The 20,993-nt window shown below is 40.6% G+C and overlaps 2 protein-coding genes across 3 annotated transcripts; both read left to right on the top strand.

The window, feature by feature from the left end:
- Positions 1-604: 604 nt before the first annotated feature.
- Positions 605-6,949, top strand: cxxc1 (CXXC finger protein 1). The gene is made up of 14 exons (XM_005813828.3): positions 605-758; positions 1,726-1,841; positions 2,057-2,157; positions 2,295-2,431; positions 2,528-2,683; positions 3,814-3,960; positions 4,030-4,140; positions 4,217-4,395; positions 5,091-5,298; positions 5,389-5,499; positions 5,595-5,644; positions 5,733-5,829; positions 6,329-6,481; positions 6,564-6,949. The coding sequence occupies exons 1-14, from the start codon at positions 756-758 to the stop codon at positions 6,708-6,710; spliced, it is 1,716 nt and encodes a 571-aa protein (XP_005813885.1). The 5' UTR covers positions 605-755; the 3' UTR covers positions 6,711-6,949.
- Positions 6,950-8,062: 1,113 nt separating this feature from the next.
- LOC102232764 lies at positions 8,063-19,481 on the top strand. 2 transcript variants are annotated; one of them, XM_023325377.1, is made up of 16 exons: positions 8,063-8,176; positions 8,697-9,185; positions 9,276-9,416; positions 10,313-10,451; positions 10,542-10,828; positions 12,173-12,255; positions 12,383-12,426; positions 12,587-12,727; positions 12,837-12,908; positions 13,014-13,034; positions 13,505-13,594; positions 14,455-14,616; positions 15,659-15,826; positions 16,180-16,260; positions 18,542-18,631; positions 18,720-19,481. In XM_023325377.1, the coding sequence occupies exons 2-16, from the start codon at positions 8,818-8,820 to the stop codon at positions 19,209-19,211; spliced, it is 2,379 nt and encodes a 792-aa protein (XP_023181145.1). In that variant the 5' UTR covers positions 8,063-8,176; positions 8,697-8,817; the 3' UTR covers positions 19,212-19,481. The 2 variants fall into 2 exon arrangements, with proteins under 2 accessions (XP_023181145.1, XP_023181144.1); XM_023325376.1 differs by having other exon boundaries at positions 15,638-15,826.
- The last annotated feature ends 1,512 nt before the right edge of the window (positions 19,482-20,993 follow it).

Here is a 20,993-nt window from a genome sequence, read left to right as displayed (position 1 = left end):
AGTTTGGACACACCTTTTAATTCAATGAGTTTCCTTTATTTTCATGACTATTGACATTGTAGATTCACACTGAAGGCATCAAAACTATGAATAACACATGTGTAAATATGCACTAAACAAAAAGTGTAAAACAACTGAAAATACCCCTTATATTCTAGTTTCTTCAAAGTAGCAACCTTTTGCTGTGATTACTGCTTTGCACACACTCTGCATTTTCTTGATGAGCTTCAAGAGGTCGTCACCTGAAATGGTTTTCACTTCATAGGTGTTGCCCTGTCAGGTTAATAAGTGGGATTTATTGCCTTATAAATAGTCATAAAAATAAAGAAAACTCATTGAATTAGAAGGTGTGTCCAAACATTTGGTCTGTACTGTATATATATATATATATATATATATATATATATATATATATATATATATATATATATATATATATATATATATATATATATATATATATATATATATATATATATATATAGGGGTCAGTATATACAAATAGATAGTCCATCACGAACCACACTCCATACCAGTAAGTGGCGGTAATGCTACTAAGAGTTTGTTGCCAACCGCCAGTACATCCAGCAAGAAGACGAGAATTACCGAGCGCAGCCGAATTCGTCCGAATTCCGTGTGTATCCGTGTTGTACAGTTAGCACCATGCTAGCTGAAGAAACGACGCTCCTTAGTTCCTTGTAACATTAGTTTCATTGTTGGTTGCCGCTCCGCGAAAGACTGCGTGAGTACACAAAATGGTGAGTATGCCAACAGTAATTTATTTATGACCCAGCTTGTGTTCTGGAGACCGAAACTAGGTGGTTTATCTGGGCCCAGTCGGTAACACAGCCGTTTACTTTTCACCGGAGTCTGAAAATGTTAAACGTGGATAAGTAATTGCCGTGCTGTAACCGATAAATAATAACGAAAATGGTCATTTTATTTTGAATTTTAACTATACCATCAAGTTACCCTAACAACTTTAATTGTTTGTACGAATTTGGCTTATGCTAACTTTAGCCTGCGCGGTGTAGGTGTGTTTGTGTAAACAAAGCATCTTATTGGGAGGTTTTCCTCTCACACTGAACTCCAATAAGTTCACAGGCTCCTTCTCCTTAAAAACTACAAACAGCGACCAGCATACGCCTTAAAATGTCCTGGTTCTGCTGGCTTTTTATGCACATGAACACTTTCAAGAACTGGAACTTAGAACTTAATTAGAAATAGAACTACGTCCTCTTTCAAATCTAATAGTTTATGTATCAGAATATAATAAAAAATTATTTGCTTGTAAAACCTTGCGATTATTGAAATCTATCTAGCAGAAAGCCAAATTTGAAAAAGCTGGGTTTTAAGCAGGCTGTTTTACGGCCATTTTGTTCATACTTGTTCAACTTTATTCTATTATTGTCAAAAACCAGAACTTTGAGTTGAACATGAGGTTCTTTTTAGTATTTTTAGTTCTTTTTAAAACCACTAGGTGTTGACTCCAGAAAAGATTAACATCTTCCTCAAATATCCACTTGTGAATGAACTTCCTCACTGAAAATCGTAATCTTGAATTGGTTTTATAATCCGTCACAGATTGATGTGCAGCATTACTCTATAGTGATCGCTGATCACTTGCCTTCTTGGCACCTTCATTGCAGATACCCTCTGAACAGCAGGCGAATGTGAGTTTTTCCACCGTTCTTCTCCAACCCGGCGTGTTGTTTCATATTTCAGGACAGTGAGCTGTCGGACGTGGACACTGCGCCGGGCCCCGAGAGCAGCAGCATGGAGGGGGAAAACGCTCCGCTTTACTGCATTTGTCGAAAGCCAGACATCAACTGCTTCATGATGTAAGCTCGCAATTCAATTCAGTTCAAGTCTATTCAATCAACGACAGCGCTGTAAACAACGCCACATGATTTAGAAACGGCTCAAATGTTGTTGTTTTTTTTTTTTCACGAAGGTTTTCTAACCACAGGCTAATTTGCAAACCCAGCCCTGTTTTAAAAGAAACCAGCGTTGTACTTGGAAACATAGATTCATGCCGTGGCATTCTTGTTTGCAGCGGCTGCGACAATTGCAACGAGTGGTTCCACGGGCACTGCATCAACATCACGGAGAAGATGGCCAAGGCCATCCAGGAGTGGTACTGCATGAGCTGCAGAGGTCAGCGCTTTTCATTTTCTGTTGCAGTAGTTTCCTCCTGTAAAAACAACAACAAAAAAAAACCCCACGTATTTGTTATTTACATTTTTTATTTCCTTTTCATTTTGATACGTTCTGGACGAAAAAACAAAAAAAAGACGAGAACCCACTGCTGGAAGTCAAATACAGATCCAAGAAAAGCCGAGAGAAGGAGCCGGACTCGGACAGAACCGAGCGACAGTACAGCACGCCGAGCACGCCGGACTACAGAAGCGACAGACGGCGCGGATCTAAAGTAGGTCGCAACCGCTGCGTCTGGAAACGATAAAACTCCCCTCCGCTCGCAGGAGCTGAGCCGTGTTTGTTCCTCCTCGGACGTTTCGGTCTCCAGGTCAAACGTTCGGTGCGCATGTGCGGGGAATGCGAGCCGTGCAGGCGGACCGAGGACTGCGCCCAGTGCGACTTCTGCAAGGACATGAAGAAGTTCGGAGGGCCCAATAAAATCCGACAGAAGTGCCGCTTCAGGCAGTGCGAGGTTCGAGCCAGGGTGAGTCGTTTTCAGGGTTCAGGCGGCTGCTTCAAGTCCCGGAAGGTTCTTGAATTTCAATGAGGTGTTTTTTGTTTTGTTTCTAGGTTTTGAAAGTGCTTCATTTCTGTGTGAAGTTCTTGACAGTCAAACCCCACACAGTTTTGTAATAAAGCACAATCTAATGTTTGATTTAAAAGCCTAAATTTAGAAAGCGTTATTTACAGTTGAGGATAATAAAAAGATAAATGTGTATATTTTCTCCTCACATTTTGATGCTAAATCAGTCTAAACTTTGCTTGTTTTAGGTCAGTTAGTTACCAAAATCATTTCTATTTGCTAAGAATAAAACTTTGAATTTTTTTTTCTTAGATTTTTTTTCAAACTGTCTCAGACCTGTCAGGTGTATAGAGTGTGTGAGAGAGAGCTATTTTAAAATATAAAATTTTATTACGTTTTAATTTTTCTTGTTCTTGCTGTAGATTGTAGAATAGCTTCACAACATGTTATAAATAACAGTAATCAATAAATAATGTCGCAATAAAAAAATTACCAGCATAAAAAATTATAACAAAATCAATATTTTCCATTTTGATGATTTATCATTTTCTCTCCTTCTGCCAGAAACTGGACAAAAGGTCTTCAGTCTAGCCTTTTTTTTTTTTGGAAGGATGATTTTGTTTACAGAGACTTCATAATTCATTTTATTTGTTGTTTTGTTTAATATTGGATATTTAAAATGTCCTCCACTTCTGGAGTAAAATGTTTATTAGAATTTAAAGATTTTTGATCTCGTTTTCTTGTGTTATTATTATTATTAAGCCATTAGCATTCAGTTGCTTGAAAACTCTCAAAGCAACGATATTATCGTTCATCGCAGAAACTTCTGGGACAATTTATCGTCCAGCTAAATTTGTTATTGTGACAGGCCTGTGTAACAAACAACATGAAAACTGTTTTCTTTAGTTCATTTAAGTTGTTTTTAATCTCTAAAGTGTGCAGGTGCTGGAAAAGTTTTGAAGACTTACCTTGAAAATGCTTGAATTTGACTGTGGGAAAGGTTCACCAATGCCGCCTCTTCTCCTCTTCTTTGCCGATCGACAGAAACTGTATCCTAGAAATTGTGTGAAATTGTGTTTTTTCCCCCTCAGAAAATGCTGCGCGTGAAGGAGGAGGAGCTCTCCCTGCGCGAGAGGAGGGAGAACTCCCACCACAGAAGAAGACGGTACTCCGAGGACTACGACAGCGAGGCGGAGCTCTACCAGCAGTACAGGGCGGCGGGACTCGGCGGCGACCTGGTGAGTCGGTTTCATTTAAACCCGCCGCTTATTCCGGATTTGTGAAACTCACCGGATTCGTCCGCGCAGGCGTGGGGGAGCGACGACGACGACGACGAGCCAGCTTTCAGCCCCGTCATGCGGAAGAAAGCCATCAAGGTGAAGCACGTCAAGAGGCGGGAAAAGAAGATCGAGAAAAAGGTGAGTCTTTCTTTGTGCGAGACGACGATGTCGTCGAGCCGCGCTGCCTTTGACGCGCCTCCCTCCGACTGTTCAGAAAGAGTCGCGGCGCCACAAGCAGAAGCAGAAGCACAGGGACAAAAGCCGGCACAGCGAGCGGGGGGATCTGCGGGACAGCGGGGGGATGCGTCAGTGTTTGGGACCCAACTGTGTGAAAGGAGCCAGGCCCAACTCCAAGTACTGCTCCGAGGACTGCGGCATGAAGCTGGCAGCCAAGTAACGCCTCCTACTCACCTACACACCGCCATGTTGATTTGGGGCTCGCAAAAGTTTTCACACCCCATGATTTGTTTTTTTTTTGTTTTTGTTTATTTGTTTTTATCACATTAGAACAGCAAGCTTGTGTATATTGCATTGGGGTTTTTTATGTGACCAACACAAAGTAACAGGCACAGTTGAAAGGAGAGGTGAACCCAAAATAAAAGAAACGACCTCAAATGCAGATTCTTATTTATTTATTTTCCTGAAAAGTTGCTAAATATAGCGACAGAGTTGATCATTTGGCAATATAATAATCGGCTAACCTCTCAAAATTAATGAAATTTGTGCTGATTTATTGCCGCACCCCTCATTAAAACCAGATTTAGATGAATAGAATCGGTCCAAAGCCAATTTTTCTTTCTTTTTTTTTTTTCATATGAAGTTGAAGTTGCTAAATAGAGAAACAAAGTCCTTTGCTGCGGTAGATGTCGTTTCCGCATATATTGACCAATCACCAAAAGTTAAGGATATCGGGGCCAATTTATTGTTGCACCCATAGAAGAAATACTTTTTGACTGACTGTATGTGAGTAATATGGCAACATTTATCTTATCTTTTATTTTATTTCTGAGGAGAAGATCAGAAATGTCAGCTTCTTTCTCCATAATTGCTATAATTTAAGCTTCTTCCACCCCACCCCTGACCTGCAGCCGGATCTACGAGATCCTCCCTCAGCGGATCCAGCAGTGGCAACAGAGTCCCTGCATCGCCGAGGAGCACGGCAAGAAGCAGCTGGAGCGCATCCGCCGGGACCAGCAGAACGCCCGGCTCCGCCTCACCGACATGGAGCGGCGCTTCCACGAGCTGGAGGGCATCATCGCCAAGGCCAAGCAGCAGGCGGTTCAGCAGGACGAGGAGGTGACGACCCAAATTCTCACCTGTTTTCTTTTCCTTTGCTACATATTTTTGAAAAAGTAAAATAATAACAAAGGAGCGGCTCTTTTGTAGGTGAACGAAGGTGAGGGCGACGACACAGACCTCCAGATTTTCTGCGTGTCCTGCGGTCATCCCATTAATCCGAAAGTGGCGCTGAGACACATGGAGAGATGCTACGCCAAGGTGATCCCGCCTCTTCACAGCTAGAATGCGATTCGAGTCGCTCGCAGCTATTTTCACTTCTAAACGTCCGTTTCTGAAACGATTCTACTCAACAGTACGAGAGCCAGACGTCCTTTGGTTCCATGTATCCAACAAGAATAGAGGGGTAAGAGTAAAAGGATGCTTCAAAGTTTTAGTAAAGAATTTAGCGTTTTTGGACCACGCCGTTTATTTTTTATTAATTTCCTCTTCAGTGCCACCAGACTCTTCTGTGACGTGTACAACCCCCAGAGCAAGACCTACTGCAAGAGGCTGCAGGTTCTGTGTCCAGAACATTCCAGAGATCCAAAGGTGTGTGAGCCTCGATCGATCGGCTGTGGAAAAGCTTCCACGCTTCTCTGCTGAACCGTATTCAGTGCTCTGCATTTTTCTTTTAGCATTTTTGCTACAGAACAAGATGTAAAGATAAGTTATAGAATATGTAAATTATGTCAAAATTAAAGTGGAGCTTAAGGGTTGTAGTCTTTCAAGTGCAGATGTAATTTGAGTTGAAGTTAGTACACTCACATTAGCTTGTGCTAACATTATGGTGTAGAATTGTAGCGTTAGCTTCTGCTAAATATTGTGATGTAGCAATTTAGCATTAGCTTCAACTAAATACTGTTAGCACTACAGCGATGGTGTAGTGTTTTAGTGTTGGCTTCTGCTAAATACCATGATGGTGGAATTCTTTGACTGTAGTGGAACTAATGTTTTAGTGTAACTTTTAAGTTAATAATGCCCACAACTGACCACATTTAACACTAATGTGAATATTGTGATTGTTTTTCTTCTGTTTGTTTTTCTCCAGGTGCCGGTAGACGAGGTGTGCGGTTGCCCTCTGGTGAAGAACGTATTTGAGCCGACAGGAGACTACTGCAGGGTGTCCAAAAGGAAATGCAACAAACATTACAACTGGGAAAAGCTGAGAAGAGCTGAGGTGGACTTGGAGCGGGTCAGAGTGGTAAGACTCTGTTGCTATGGAAGCCGCATTAGCTGAATGTCTTAGCGGGTTTTAATGACCTCTCCTCTTCCTGTCCCCACAGTGGTACAAGCTGGACGAGCTTTTTGAGCAGGAGCGGAACGTCAGGACCGCAATGACCAACAGGGCCGGTCTGCTGGCTCTGATGTTGCACCAGACCATCCAGCACGACCCGCTGACGACTGATCTCCGTAGCAACAAGGATAGGTAGTCAGCCTGGGTTTGTTGCTGGATTTAGATCTGCAGATCGCTGTACATAGCAACATAATAATTGTGTGCTGAAGATGTAAACTTGTAGATTAACTACTGCTTTGATGACAAAAGATTTTCTACCATTTTAAAGTGTGTGTATGATAATATATTTTTTCCTAATAGTGGTAGAGGAGCCACGTTTGAGTTTGGAAACTGCTGTTTTTGGTATGAACATTAGAAATAAAGCCTTGAAACAAGCTCTGTGTGTGTCAGGACTGTACATACACACATTCAAACCTTTACACAGATATCATCACTCTTTTATGAAAAATTTTTTTAGCAATTTTTTTAACTTTCTCTTGGAAAAATATAATTCAAATTTTTTTAATTAGTGCATTTGAGGTTAGAAAAATGGATATCGAAGATTAAATTAGCAAAATTATCTGGAGTAACTGTTGTAAGCTAAATAATTTGATTAATGCAAAAGTAGTCATACGTTTCCACGTTTTGTCTAGTTACGACCACAAATCAGTTTATTTTGGGAGGATTTTATGGAGAGCACTTGCACACAAGGAAGGAAACATTTCAAATATTTTTGATGTGTACCTGCTTCCATATGCCTGCTGTGTTTGTGGTTGTATCACATCCAAAAGCTATTATCTGACTTCCCTTCAAAATTTCAGTTTTATTCCCTCCATTTATCTTGCTATAATTGTATTTTTTTTTTTATTCATAAAAGTACATTTTAAATAATTTTGACAGAAATTTCTGATGTTTTTGACTGACAAGACAAAGTGGCCCATCTCTAAAAACTTGCTGCTTCTTCATCAAGGATTTGCAGAGTGGAACTTAGTTTGGATATTTGGACTTCAAATAAATGCAGTAAATTAGTATTTAAACAGCCCTTGGCTCCTGTTTTAATCGCACGTACAGATAGCACTTTGTTTTATTATATGTAATCTGTATAATCCTCACCATATTTTACCCGTACCTCAGGTGTTAAAGCGATTCCTCCCGACGTAGCTTTACCAATACGGTAGAAAAGCTGAAAAATAACACAGACCGTGAACGCAGCAACGACTAGTATCAAAGAACCCGTACCCAGGGCAAGATGACTCACCCCTTCCACTTGGGGATCTGCTGCTCTGAAAAGAGCATTGATTTTCTGTAACTCTACTAGCACCTCGACAGAATTGTGAAATTTGACATTTTGATTTAAAACGTTATGAACTCGAAACTAATCATCAATATTCTGAAATAAATGCGTTCTTCTTAAAAATGTATTTCATACCTGCTCACCTGCAGACAAGGAGAACGCGGGCTTCGAGGAGGTTATCTCTGTCGTACGTTCCTCTTTTGGTCCTCGAGCGCTTCCGTTGTCTGTGCTGGATGCATGGTACAGGGCTAATGTAGCCCTGGCTCATAAACTGAAAGGAACCTACTTGTAACAGAGTGGCATAAATTTGGGGAATAATAACCGAGAAGGTGTGTCGTTTTTATCTCTCCACTTCGGCAAAAATCTTTAACAGAGTGACCACAAAAACCAGCTGATAACACATTAGTGGTTGATGAATATCAGCATAGCAAAGCACCCCCAAACGGTGCTACAGCTAGCAGTGGCTAACGTCATCCCCGCTATCAGTAAATGTTTATAGCCGTCTGACGCACCAGTAGTTTTGTGTGACTGTTCGCTACATTGCGGGTTTTTGCCGTAAATGGGTGACTCGGACAGAGTAGCCGAAAGTCGGTGCATTTTGTGCGGAACAGGCGCTTGCTTGTTTGTGCGGCTAACGTTGTGCTCGGCGGCTAACAATAGCTACATACCGTTGCAAGCTAATTAACCGTTAACAAAACCTCCTCGTAGCCTTCCGTTGTGAACAGTTTCTTATCAAAGCACGTGCTGACTTTACGTTATATTGGAATACAACCTTCTTCACCCTTATCTGAAACCACCTCCCCCGTTTTTCCCTTTTTTTTTTTTTTTTTTTAATCCATTCCCCTTCAGGCTTGGGAGTCAAGCGTCAAAAACAGACCACTCTGAATGGGATGCCCGCGCAACTGTAGAAGAAATTATCTATCTGAGGGAAGACTCATTGGATTCTCTGTAGCCCTTCCTTGGTGCACAGATGAGTGAAGAAGCAGCAGGAGAGAGTAAGATCCCTGCCAGTGAGGCAGTGGAGGAGGAGGAGGACCAGGGGGAAGACACCGTAGAGAGTCCCAAGACAGACAATCCCTCTGAGGAACCACCAGCACCCTCAGATGACCCCAAAGAGGCAGCCGAGAAAAGCTTGGACCCTGCTGAAAACACCCCAGCAGAGGCCAAGGAGGAGGAGGAGGAGGTGGAGGAGGAGGAGGAAGGAAAGCCTACTGGCGAGCCTCCAATGGACTGGTTCGAGCCGCTTGAGGATGACAATGATGATCCAGATGAAGAAAGCCTGCCAGGAGAGACGGAGAGCGTTGCAGGCAGCGAGAGAGCCACAAGACAGCTCTATCAGTAGGTTCACGTTTCTTTTCTAAATTCCACGAAACATAAACTTGTTTTTGTGTATTCGTTTTTATGTGTTTCCTATTGTTATTCTTCTAGGATTTACGGGTATCGACGTAAGCGCGCTCATCCTGAAGAGGGATGGGTCGAGTGGCCGGTGCTCGGACAAGGTTGGAAGCGCAAAGAGGTTGTTCGACGCTCAGGCTCCAGCATCGGCCAGAAGGACGTGTATTATCTAAGGTATGTATTAACTAGCAGCTGCTTTTCTTTTAACTGTGTTGTTGTTTTGTTTTTTACTGAAAATACTAAAAGAAAGTCAGAACATAATGTTAATGACTCCTTGAAGCTGCAGTATGTCACTTTTAAAAAAATTTATATACACATTTGTTGAAACAGTCACTGTGTTTCATGACAAATCTGAAAAAAATCCAGTTCTTTTGCCTTCTACCTGGGCTAACTAGAAACAACCAATCAGAGCCAGGAGGTCGGGCTTACCTCCGTCAGTCATGTCTCTGCTCTTACACAGCTTTTCCCGTCAGTGGAACCTGTTGTGAATGCTAGAGCTAGTTAGCATAGCCACCGATGACAAACGATAAAGATGAGTTATTTCGCTGCTATTAGCATATTTAGCAGTGCATGCACGACTTTGATTGACAGCATTAAGATCCGCCTCCCGGCACCGATTGGTTGTTTTTGGAGCGAGCTCAATGTTTTCACAGATTATAGGCATGGTATGTAAAAAAAATATATATTAATAATAATTTTTTAAACAATGTGTTGTGTGTTACCCAAGACAACATATGGCTATTGATTTGAAGTATATATATATATATATATATATATATATATATATATATATATATATATATATACACACACACTGTATATACATATAATGTATAAGCTGTGCCTTTAAAAGACAATTACCAAGGCAACTGGTGGTTCCATGTTGTGGACAAGGTGCCATTTTTTCCACTGGAGCACCTGCTCCCCAAAATATCTTTGTGTGCCACTGCATGTATCGTATATATACATATATACACCCTCTTGGTTTAATTTTTAACGGCAATAGAACACCTGAATGACACTTTGCCAATCAGATTTCCTTTAGTGGCTTTAATTGTGTTTCTTGGCAGTCCACGGGGTGACCGAGTGAGGAGCAGAGTAGAACTAATTACAGTGCTCCAGGGAACCGACTTGACCCAGTTTGAATACAAGAGCGGCAAGTTCGTGGAAGGGGAAATCCCACCAGTGAGAGGTCGACCCAGAACGAAGGTATTAAAAACTTCTTTATTTATTTTTAACAACTTTAAATATATATAAAAAGAAAACTACAACGCTTTGCCGCGCTCCCGTACGTTTCAGAAACGCTATCGGGATCGGTCCTCCTCCGAGTCCAGCTGGATGGACAGAGGAGACGGGGCCGAGACTCCGGACTCCCACCACCGGCTGACTCCGAACATCACGCCCAGGAACGTCCACAGCAACCAGACGAGCGTCTCGCTGAACAGCTCGACGGGGGAGTCGAAGCAGAGCCCCAACTCCGAGGAAAAACAGTCGGAGGAAAAAATCCGGCTCCCTTTCCCCTCGTCGTCTCGTCCGCTCTCGTTGCCTTCGATCAAGGGAGAATTCGGATCGGAAGAGAGCACCCTGTAAGTAGGCCTGTCACGATAACAAATTCTTTGCTGGATGATAAATCATCACCATAAGTTATTGCGACAAACGATAACATTGTTGTTTTGAGACCATATTTTTCAAGTAATGTAACGGTGTAATGATGCAAGAAGACATTCTCAAAGATCAGTCGACTTTAAATTCGAATGAATATTTAAGAGTGGAACTGGAAAATGTCCAAAAATAAATAAACAAAACAACTGAAACCACAAATAAAATGAATTGTGAAGCATCTGTAAACAAAATTGTACTTCAAAAAAAGAAAAAAAAGGTCTAGTTGAGACCAAAGCACCAGACTGAAGAAATTATTGAGTTTGTTTTAATTTATCACGTGATTGATTCATTCATTGCTTATTGCGACAGGCCTACCTGTAAGTTCGTAGCTAAACACAGCTTACTGTTTTTCTTTTGTTTATTTTTTTTAAACTGCCTTCTTAATCATATTGAGGACTCATATTTATATATATATATATATATATATATATATATATATATATATATATATATATATATATATATATATATATACAGTACAGACCAAAAGTTTGGACACACCTTTTAATAATTCAATGAGTTTCCTTTATTTTCATGACTATTGACATTGTAGATTCACACTGAAGGCATCAAAACTATGAATAACACATGTGGAAATATGCACTAAACAAAAAAGTGTAAAACAACTGAAAATACCCCTTATACTCTAGTTTCTTCAAAGTAGCAACCTTTTGCTGTGATTACTGCTTTGAACACACTTTGCATTTTTTTGATGAGCTTCCAGAGGTCGTCACCTGAAATGGTTTTCACTTCGTAGGTGTTGCCTTGTCAGGTTAATAAGTGGGATTTCTTGCCTTATAAGTAGTCATGAAAATAAAGAAACCCATTGAATTAGAAAGGTGTGTCCAAACTTTTGGTCTGTACTGTATATATATAAATAAAAAAATCCTGTAAGTTTTTAGTGATTTTTTTTGTTTGTTTTTAGCAAACACTGCCTGATGTTTCCACACCCACAAGTCATCTTGTAATATTCCAACATGTTATCATTTTATTAAGCATTAAATTTGGATAACTCTGGATGTCTAAATTAAACAAAATAAGATAAGGGAAAAAAAGATTTTGGAAAACAAACTGTTCAGTCTTATCTAAGAGAAACTTTCATGCCTGTTATCTGGCATTCAGACAACAAGCTCGGACACAAAAGTCAAGGTTGTGGACTTGTTTTGAGATCCCTGGGCCTCCGCCGGCCTGTGTACAACTTTATCTGTCTCGTGTTTATGCATGTCACTGCAGCGGATGTGAATTAATGTCGCCCTGTTTCTCCACAGGATCTGTGCAAAGTGTGGTATTTCGTTTACAGGTACATGGTATGACAAACAAAGAAAGCGGCCTTGCTGTCCCTCCTGCTGGGGTATGTGTCTGTAGGAGTGTGTAATTAGTAATATTTTCAGAAATAAAACATGTTGCAAAAAGCATTTTCATGCGTTTTTTTTTTTATCCTTTTCCTTTGTAAAAAAAAAATTTTCTTTTAATCTCAGCAACGTCAAAGTCGATAGAGCACCCGCTGATCCGCTTCAGGAAGGTAGAGTATCACCAGATGACAAGCTGCAGCTTTATGCTGATGAAGTTAATTCGGTCTGCATAACATTTTAATGTAGCCCGTATTAGTTTCTAGATTATTTATAAAATAAAACAAACAAATAACACCTTTCGTCTGTTTTTTGTTCTTCTTGGACTGTCAGTGGATTCCTTGTGGACAGTGCGTGGGATGTCACAACGCCATCGACTGCGGTCAGTGTGCAAACTGCAAGCACGGACTGCAAAGCCCCGAAGCGAGAAAACGCCTCTGTCGAAAACGCAGGTGCATATGTCCGATACGCAAGGTAAGCTGACGGAAGCTAGCAAGCTAAGCTAATTAGCGTTAGTCTTAGCTGAACTTGTTTAAAATTCAATTGAAGTAATGTTTTTTGTTTCATTTCTCTTTTTTTACAGCAAAGCCCAGGAAGCATAAATGTAACTTACAAGAGATCTTTTGTTGACCCTGTTGATACGTATGAAGATAGTGTAAGTCTCCAAAGGACGACTCTGAAACATTTCCCTTGCTAACTGATTTATTGTAATTGTTGTTTTGTTTTTTTTGTTCTTTTTATTTCTCTTGAAAATGTACAGAATGATGTCACAGAGTCACAGGTAACACTTTTGTACTGCAATTCGCGCCTCCATTTTTTTTACTCTAAGGGTGCACCGATTCCCTTAATTTTTTCCAAATCGGCCGATACTTGACAAATCGATCTCATTCACCACCGCAAAGGTGTTGAAATCACTGTCTCCTTTCGCTCTGCAGAGAGAGATGGCTGCCTGAAAAACATCTGGTCACATCTGCACATGCTCACTTAACAATAGTCAGTTCAAAATTATAAAATATTTTGATTGCAAAGGGAAATTAAATGTTGACAACTTGGCGACTTTTTCGCTCTGTTTTGCGACTTTTCAGACGGGGGAAAAAAAATGGCATAAGTCAAAATCTGAACCGGGTTTTTAAATATCAGTGAGTCGATCACTGATATTTAAAACTGCAATCGGTGCACTCGTATTTCACACGTATAACCTAAATGGAAAACTGCCCAGTGAGGAACCCCATCGCATTTTTCCGCACGTAGCATCCAAGTCTCAAAAGCAGCGACACGGAGAACTTCTCGGCGAACGTGGACCTCGACGACGACGACATGTCGACAGACGACGACGATGACGTGAGCACGTTTTGTTTTTGCCTTTTGAAGATGCTTGCCAAAGTTTGTCCCAAGTATTTCCCATTGGTGTTGTGCTGTTTTGTTGCCGCCGAGTGCAGGAAGCTTCTCAAACATCTCGGAGACGTCATGGCTAGCCGTTAAGAAATGCATGTGGCGCATGCTAATCAGTCTCGGTAGCAGGGAAAGCAGCAAAAGCTGACAGTTTGACACACACCGCATCTGTGTTTTTGGTTATTTTTCTGCAAATTGATCCATTTGAAAGCTATAAGAAGCAGTGGTCATTATTTAGTCTAGTTATTTTATTTTTTTGGTAGATTTTGTTCTCTTAATAAATAAAATTTATATATATAAACACTTGTATTTACTCTGATAAAGCTAGTTTCATGATCTGGAATGCAAAATTTTAACAGACAAAAAAACCCAGAAGAAATCAAAGGGGAAATTACTTTGTCACAACCATATGTCTCTCTGACGTGTGCCCTGCTTTTGAAATCAGATTTGTTTTTTTCACTTGTGGAAGAGCAGAAACTCTGAACAGTCTTCAGTGTTTTCATCCAGTGAACTCTGGGATTGTTGTTGAAGCATTGCTGTTTCAACTATTTTCTATATGGCTGGTATAAACTGAGTACACAACTCTTGTTTGTCCCGACTGCTGACTATACTTGAACGCTCTTCCGTTTGTTGCCATTTGAGAAGAAAATATTACCGACCTCTATGAACGAATGACCTTTACTCACAAACAAGAGGCTGTATTTTCAAGGCCTTCATAAAACAGAATCCAAAAAATAAAAAAATTGTGAAATTGTGTCCAGTTTGCGTTCTTGATTTTTGGATTTCTCTCCTCTCACTTTTGTTTCTAGTGGCATAAAAAGCGGAAGCGACGTTCCTGTGGCGAGTGTAAGGCCTGCCTGTGTAGGAAAGACTGCGGCGTGTGCGATTTCTGCATAGACAAACCCAAATTTGGAGGCAGCAACAAGAAAAGGCAGAAGTGTCGTCTACGGCAGTGTCAAAGGCAAGCAATGGTAAGACACTTGTTCAATGAGGTGATTGTGCGTTTCTGTACAGGGTGTCTGCGCGTCCTTAAAAAGTCTTGCATTCATATTTCTAAAATGAAGGCCTTAATATGTCCTAAAATCACATTACAAAAAAGGTAAACTAGCCTTAAATATGTTAGTTCAGTGAAAGGTTTTCATTAGAAATATACAACGCACTGAAATTACTAATGAGAAAAAAAAAATATTAATAATAATAATAATAATTAAAAACCTATTCCGTAAAGATGAACACGCCCAGTCCTGACAGTCATTTAAGAACTTTCCAAAAAACGCAAAACAATTCATACTGCTATACAATACCAGATCAACCAGTATAACTAAATTCCAAGCTGGTCTTAAATATGTTTATCGCAGGTCTTAAATTTTGTTGTGTCAGGATTATTTAATCTGTATACATTTTCTTTTTTTGGTTGGACTTTTCTGTCAGGCAAATGATTGAGCCGCTTATTTGTTCTGTGACTAGCGGCTGTTGACGTTATTGGTTACTACTGTAGCTGCTAACATACGCTCGCTAGCTAACATAAGTGTATTAGCAGCTATATTAGCAGGAATCAATGGTTATGTTTCCTGCAGTGGAAACGGAGGTAGGAGAAAAACTAGCTAGCTAAGAAAAAAAGCAAGCTAGCGTCTATCAGGGTCAAGTTTATTTAAATATACCACATTTCAGTAACAGGGCAGTTCAAAGTGCTTTATGTCATGAAACATCATACAGCCGCTATTTATGAAACAAGCAATAAACATCACATATTGCTTAAGTTCAAATTTATGGGCAGATGGCTGGATGACATTCGTCTTTGCCATTGGCAGTCGATTGCCAACCCATTCAGTGGGTGAAAAAGCTTTGCACTACTGGGGTTTAGGCTGTTGGTTTCGTACAATTTTGACACGATCCAGGTCTTAGATTACATTCATGGTGGTCTTTAAATTTTAATTGGTGAAACCTGCCGAAACCCTGTCGTAGTAAAGGAACTGCACATTTATTTCCCAGAGACATTTGCTGCCCTTCCAGATGGCTGGAGCTGAGTTGGGGCTAGACGCCCCTTTGCTGCCCGGCAGGCCCAGGCCTCACTACACATACAGCCGCAAGTCCAGCTTAAAGAGAAGCCAAGATCAGCAGGCTGACATGGACTACACCGACGACGATGACGACGACGACGAGGACAGCAATCCACAACCGGTGAGGCTCGAAGGGCTTTGGCCAGAAACATTGTTGCTAATTTTCCAACTGGATCTCGTCACGTTAGATAAGTTGTGATAAAGCTACCCTTCAACAAACGCTTAAAATGTTACCATTTTCTCTGCGTTTGCTGAGTACTTTTTAGATAATATTTAACATCTTTTTTCATTGAATTGACCGATAAAGTGATACTTAAGCACAACTGTTATCTTGAAGCTGCATTTATGTGGTCCTCTCCAGTCTTTGAGGGCCACATAAATGGCTACAGCGGACCAGGTTTTGCCCGCTGACCTTGACTTTGACACATGGGCTCTCGAGCAAACACAACATAAATCCATTTTGTTTTTCGCCAGCTGAATCATTCCGATTTTGGGGTGCGGAACGGCGTGCCGGATCGATTCCCTCACATCAGCAATCATAACTACTCCCAACCAGTAAGTTTTTATTTTAAAATAATAGCTTGAACTTAGCTATTTATAACTATTGTTTTAGTAACTACAATCAAATTGTGATGTATGTAATTATTTTGAAACTTTTTACTTCCATGTCCATGAGAAGTTTCTGTCCAGTTACATGACATTCTTTTAAAATTATAACGTAATCACGAAGCTGACATTTTAAGCTGACTTTAGCAACTTACACTAGCGGTTAGCATCTTAAAGGTGGGACAGGTCGCATTGCTTAAAAAGCACTCTTTGTGTATCTAACTATGTAAAGTAGAGATCCTTAACATTTGAGATTTCTAGAAAGGTGACAACATTTCCAAATCCAGTATGTTTCACAACTGAGTTTAAAAAAACTAAAATCTAATGGAAAATGTTTGCTGTACTTCAGTTAACCTTAGCAACCTGAATAAATTACAGACTTTGTTTCTTTTTAATGAGCTCCTAAGCATCTCACTGACACTGACACTATTTTTCAGTTTTCCCTTCAGTAACAATGTCCACACCAAAGAGTGTTGTTTTTTTGAGTTCCCGATGAATCTGGCTGCCAGCCAATACCAGTCACAAGCTTATCGTTTGTTAAATCTCCTATTTAGCTTAAAAGTAAGCATGAAGAGAAAGACAGACAGAATGAGAAAACGGCTCATTAGAGCTAACCGGGCACACGTTTGAACTCTGTTGAAATTAAAGCCTTTTTTTGACTGCGTGGCAGCGAGCCATCCCCCACAAAAAGGTAATCTGATTCTGCTGTCATTCCTCTTTTCTTGGCTGTCCTTCAGTTTTTGTTATTGCGGTAAGATGTTATGAGTCATCTAATCAGATAAAAACCTGATGTTACAGTAAACATTCATGAGCTTTTTAAGCTGTAGGACCAAGACGGGTGCAATGCGCTCAAACAATGACCGCCTAGCAGACACGCGTCTCTTGGACACCGTTGCATCAGAAAGTCGATGTTGTGGTTGACTGCGTAACTAGAGACGGACGAATCAAGATCGCTGTAGCATTCCCAGTCAAGCATTAATTAGTCAGAGCTAATAGAGCTGATCAATAATTGATTTATTGGTGCCGGGCCATCTCTGTAAAAACAAAACAAAACAAATGGTTGTATGTGGTTCAGTGTTGTAAGAATTTACATACATTATTGACATAGTCTCCTGCTCTCTGATTGGATGTTTTTTTCTCTATATATGTCTGTCATAATTACAAAGTACTGTGTTTACTATTTTAGAGATGCTTATCTAGAGCTGGGCAATGAATCAATAACAATATATCAATAGATAATATGTCTGATAGAGCACTCAAGAATTTCACTGAACTCGCATCCAGAACTGCACTGCATTCTGGGGGATGTAGGCAGAGGAAAGGCTCTAGCCGCTCAACCTCTCACGACTAGCTAAGAAACGTTGTTGCCTTCCTCCAACTCACTCACTCTTTGGTTACCTAGCAACAACCTACTGTTGATTAACTTGTGCAGCAGCAGATAAAGCAGGAAAAGCCACAACACCAGTTTGAACGTATTTCAAACAAAAAATTGATAAACAATTATTTACATAGACCAGGGGTCTCAAACTCCAGTCCTGGAGGGCCGCTGTCCTGCAACTTTTAGATGTGCCTCTGCTGCACCACACCTGAATAGAATAATTAGGTCATTAGCAAGGCTCTGGAGAACTGATCTACACAAGGAGGAGGTGATTAAGCCATTTCATTCCAGTGTTTTGTACCTGTGGCACATCTAGAAACTGTAGGACTGCGGCCCTCGAGGCCTGGAGTTTGAGACCCCTGACATAGACTGATGGTAAACTCTTGTATCATGATACGTTTATCAGCCGTGTCGTCTGGTCCCTAGGATTCACCGATATGACAATTTTCGCCGACATTGGTGTCCAATGTTAATATTGCTCAGCCAGTAACCGATACTTACCGATACTACATCACTGCGTTTCTGCTTCAGGGAAACTTCCCACAATCCTGCACTGCATCAGTATCACTGTCACATGACCAAACAAATGCCACACGAGCAACCTCTTCCACTTCCCCTCCAGAAAGGAAAGACAACGAGATGGAAGTAGATATAGGTTGTTGACATCAGCCCAGATTTATGTCTCGAATCGATGCCGATGCGCTCACACCAATGTCATTACCGATATATCATGCATCCCTACTTTTTTTGATAAACTTTCCTTCATGTTTCTTTTTTCTTTAAAGTGTTTGTGTGATAATGCTTCATTATGCTCAACGGTTTTAACTCATTTGACTGTGTTTATTACTGAAGGACCATCACAGTCAGTGGGATACAGAGAAATCGCACACAGGCAGAAATGCCCCAAAGCACATGGAAGATGACGAGGACGAGTTTCCCATGGTGAGTGTCCGGCATGTCTTTTTTTTTTTTTTTCTTCAACATGTTAACCAAATAATCCCGTGTTATTCATTCCTCGGCTCATCCACAGATTACACAGATCTTCAGTCTAGCTGAGAATCCGGCGGAGAGCGGCATGGACCTGGAAAACCAGCTGATGAAGCTGCTCCACGCGCTCCGCTCCTCCGTGCTGCCCATCCTCTGGTACGCCATCATGGTGGAGGGCCCGCAGCTGCAGCTCATCCAGTGCTCCAAGCAGTCCAACATGGCCGACACCATGGTGCTGATCGACCCGGGCTTCTGCTACCAGGTCACCGTCCAGAAGCAGCCGCTGCTGCCCATCCACCCGCTCTACGACATCCACCCGTCGCGACTCGGCACGGCCACCGACGTGGTCAGCTTGCTGCTGTCTCTGGAGCGGTTCGTCGTGTGCCAGGGACTAACCACGAAGCAGTCAACGTTCGGCAAAGGGCCGATCGTGCTGGAGCGGGCGGCCACGTGCGACTTCCTGATCAAGAAGAACGAGCGGACCTGCGCGAGCTGCAAAGCACTACAAGAACTTCAAATCCATCACAGAGAGTGAAAAACAGTTGGATGGAAACAGTGACTTCTTTTTTTATATATATATATATTTTGTGCCATTTTCTTGTTTTTTGTTGTTCTTTTTTTCACTATATTGTACAGTTGAGAGACAATTTGACAGACTTACCTCTGGACTGTGATAGTATGTTTTACCTTTTTGAAAATCACCAAAGGAATTCCAGGAGCTGTATGAGTGTGTATATATATATATATATATGTATATATAATTATATACATATATATATACATATATATATATATATACATATGTACAGTATATATGTTTTTTTTTTCCACATTTTTATCACACTGGTGTTTGCTTTTTATGATTTATTTTTCTAAACGACTGTCTGTGTGGCTGTGTGTTTTGGCAGTGTGTGGGATTATGTATTTTAATTTCCCATCATGCATTTGTCTCTTACTTGAAAAAAATAGCCCGTCTACTACTACTACATATTTGAATAGTCAGCCCTCAGACAAATTGATACTTTAGGCAGTTTTTCTCGCTGGCAACTTTGGTCTCCGTGCTTGTTTCCGTGCTACACCAGTATTTAAAAATAATGGAGTCAAACAGCAGTTGCATTCTGATTGGAAAAACATTTAATTTGTAAATTGGACAGAGTTTGTAACTCCGGGTTGCCAGTCTACCATCACCTTACTATCTCGCTCTAATTTCTGTTTCGTACCCTCTTACTTTACCGTTGATTGATTGCATTTTAGAATATTATCTTCTTTATTTTGGAGGCAAGTAAACATGAAATCATAATTGCCTCACGCAGATATTATTTACAGCATAACATTATTGTGGATCACATAAATTTACTTTGTATCCTTTGCTGTCACGAAGGATACAAATGGAGAGATTCTCGGTACGAAACGACCAGCACGCTTCCTTTATCATGTAGAAGTTTTTCTTTTTCTTCTTCTTTCCAATCCTTTCATTATCAAGAAACCGTTTGATTGTTGTTGGGTTTGTCTTTTGAAATGTCTCCAGCACACTTTCCCTTGACGTATGTAGTGAATCGGAGAAAGCCTGCGCGAGTTCGGCCGTCCGGAGAAAGAAACTTGCAAGTTCGTCAAATAAGAATGTGTTTTTAAAAAAACCGGTAGCAGTTTGGCAGTGAGTGAGTTGCTCCTGAAAGAAACAAAACACTACCTCTCCATTTTATCATCTCGTCTGGTCACTTCCTGACCCGGAAACAGAGTGGGATTTTTTTTATTTTATTTTTTTTCCTAAGATGTTTGCAGTTGTCACATTAAAGCTGAAATATGTGCAGCTTAAATGGAAAAACCCATGAAAGATTATAATTTGGAGGGGCTCTGCCAGATGTTTTTTGCACAAAGGGTAGCATAACGTCAGAAGTTGAGGACATTTGCATGTAATTGTTCTGAGGGCCTGTTTACTTCCCGTGTGTGTGTGGAGGGGCGTGTGTGGGTGTGTGTACTCCAGAGAGATGTCCTTAAATGAAGGTGCTAATGGAGTCCAGTCATCAGGCAGATGATGCCGTTCAAAAACCTTGATGAAGCTGAATTTTCTAGACTCTTTTTCCCTAATTTGCAACCATGGCTAGTAGAAATATTTATAATTATTTAATAAAATTTAAAACAATCGGATCTATTTTTTTTTTTCAGTTAGTTTTTTTCCGTTGCCCCTGCCGTCTGCTTTGGGATGTTTGTGGAATAACTCAGTGACTTTTTTGACAATGTGAAACTTTATGCATTTTCAACATATACATGTATTTTGGATATCATGTTTTCTTCAATTACTTTGTGTATATTTGAT

This window comes from Xiphophorus maculatus, chromosome 20, assembly GCF_002775205.1.
Source record: "Xiphophorus maculatus strain JP 163 A chromosome 20, X_maculatus-5.0-male, whole genome shotgun sequence".
Lineage (NCBI taxonomy): Eukaryota > Metazoa > Chordata > Actinopteri > Cyprinodontiformes > Poeciliidae > Xiphophorus > Xiphophorus maculatus.
Note: the sequence above shows the minus strand (reverse complement) of the source record. Positions and strands in the feature narration are given on the sequence as shown.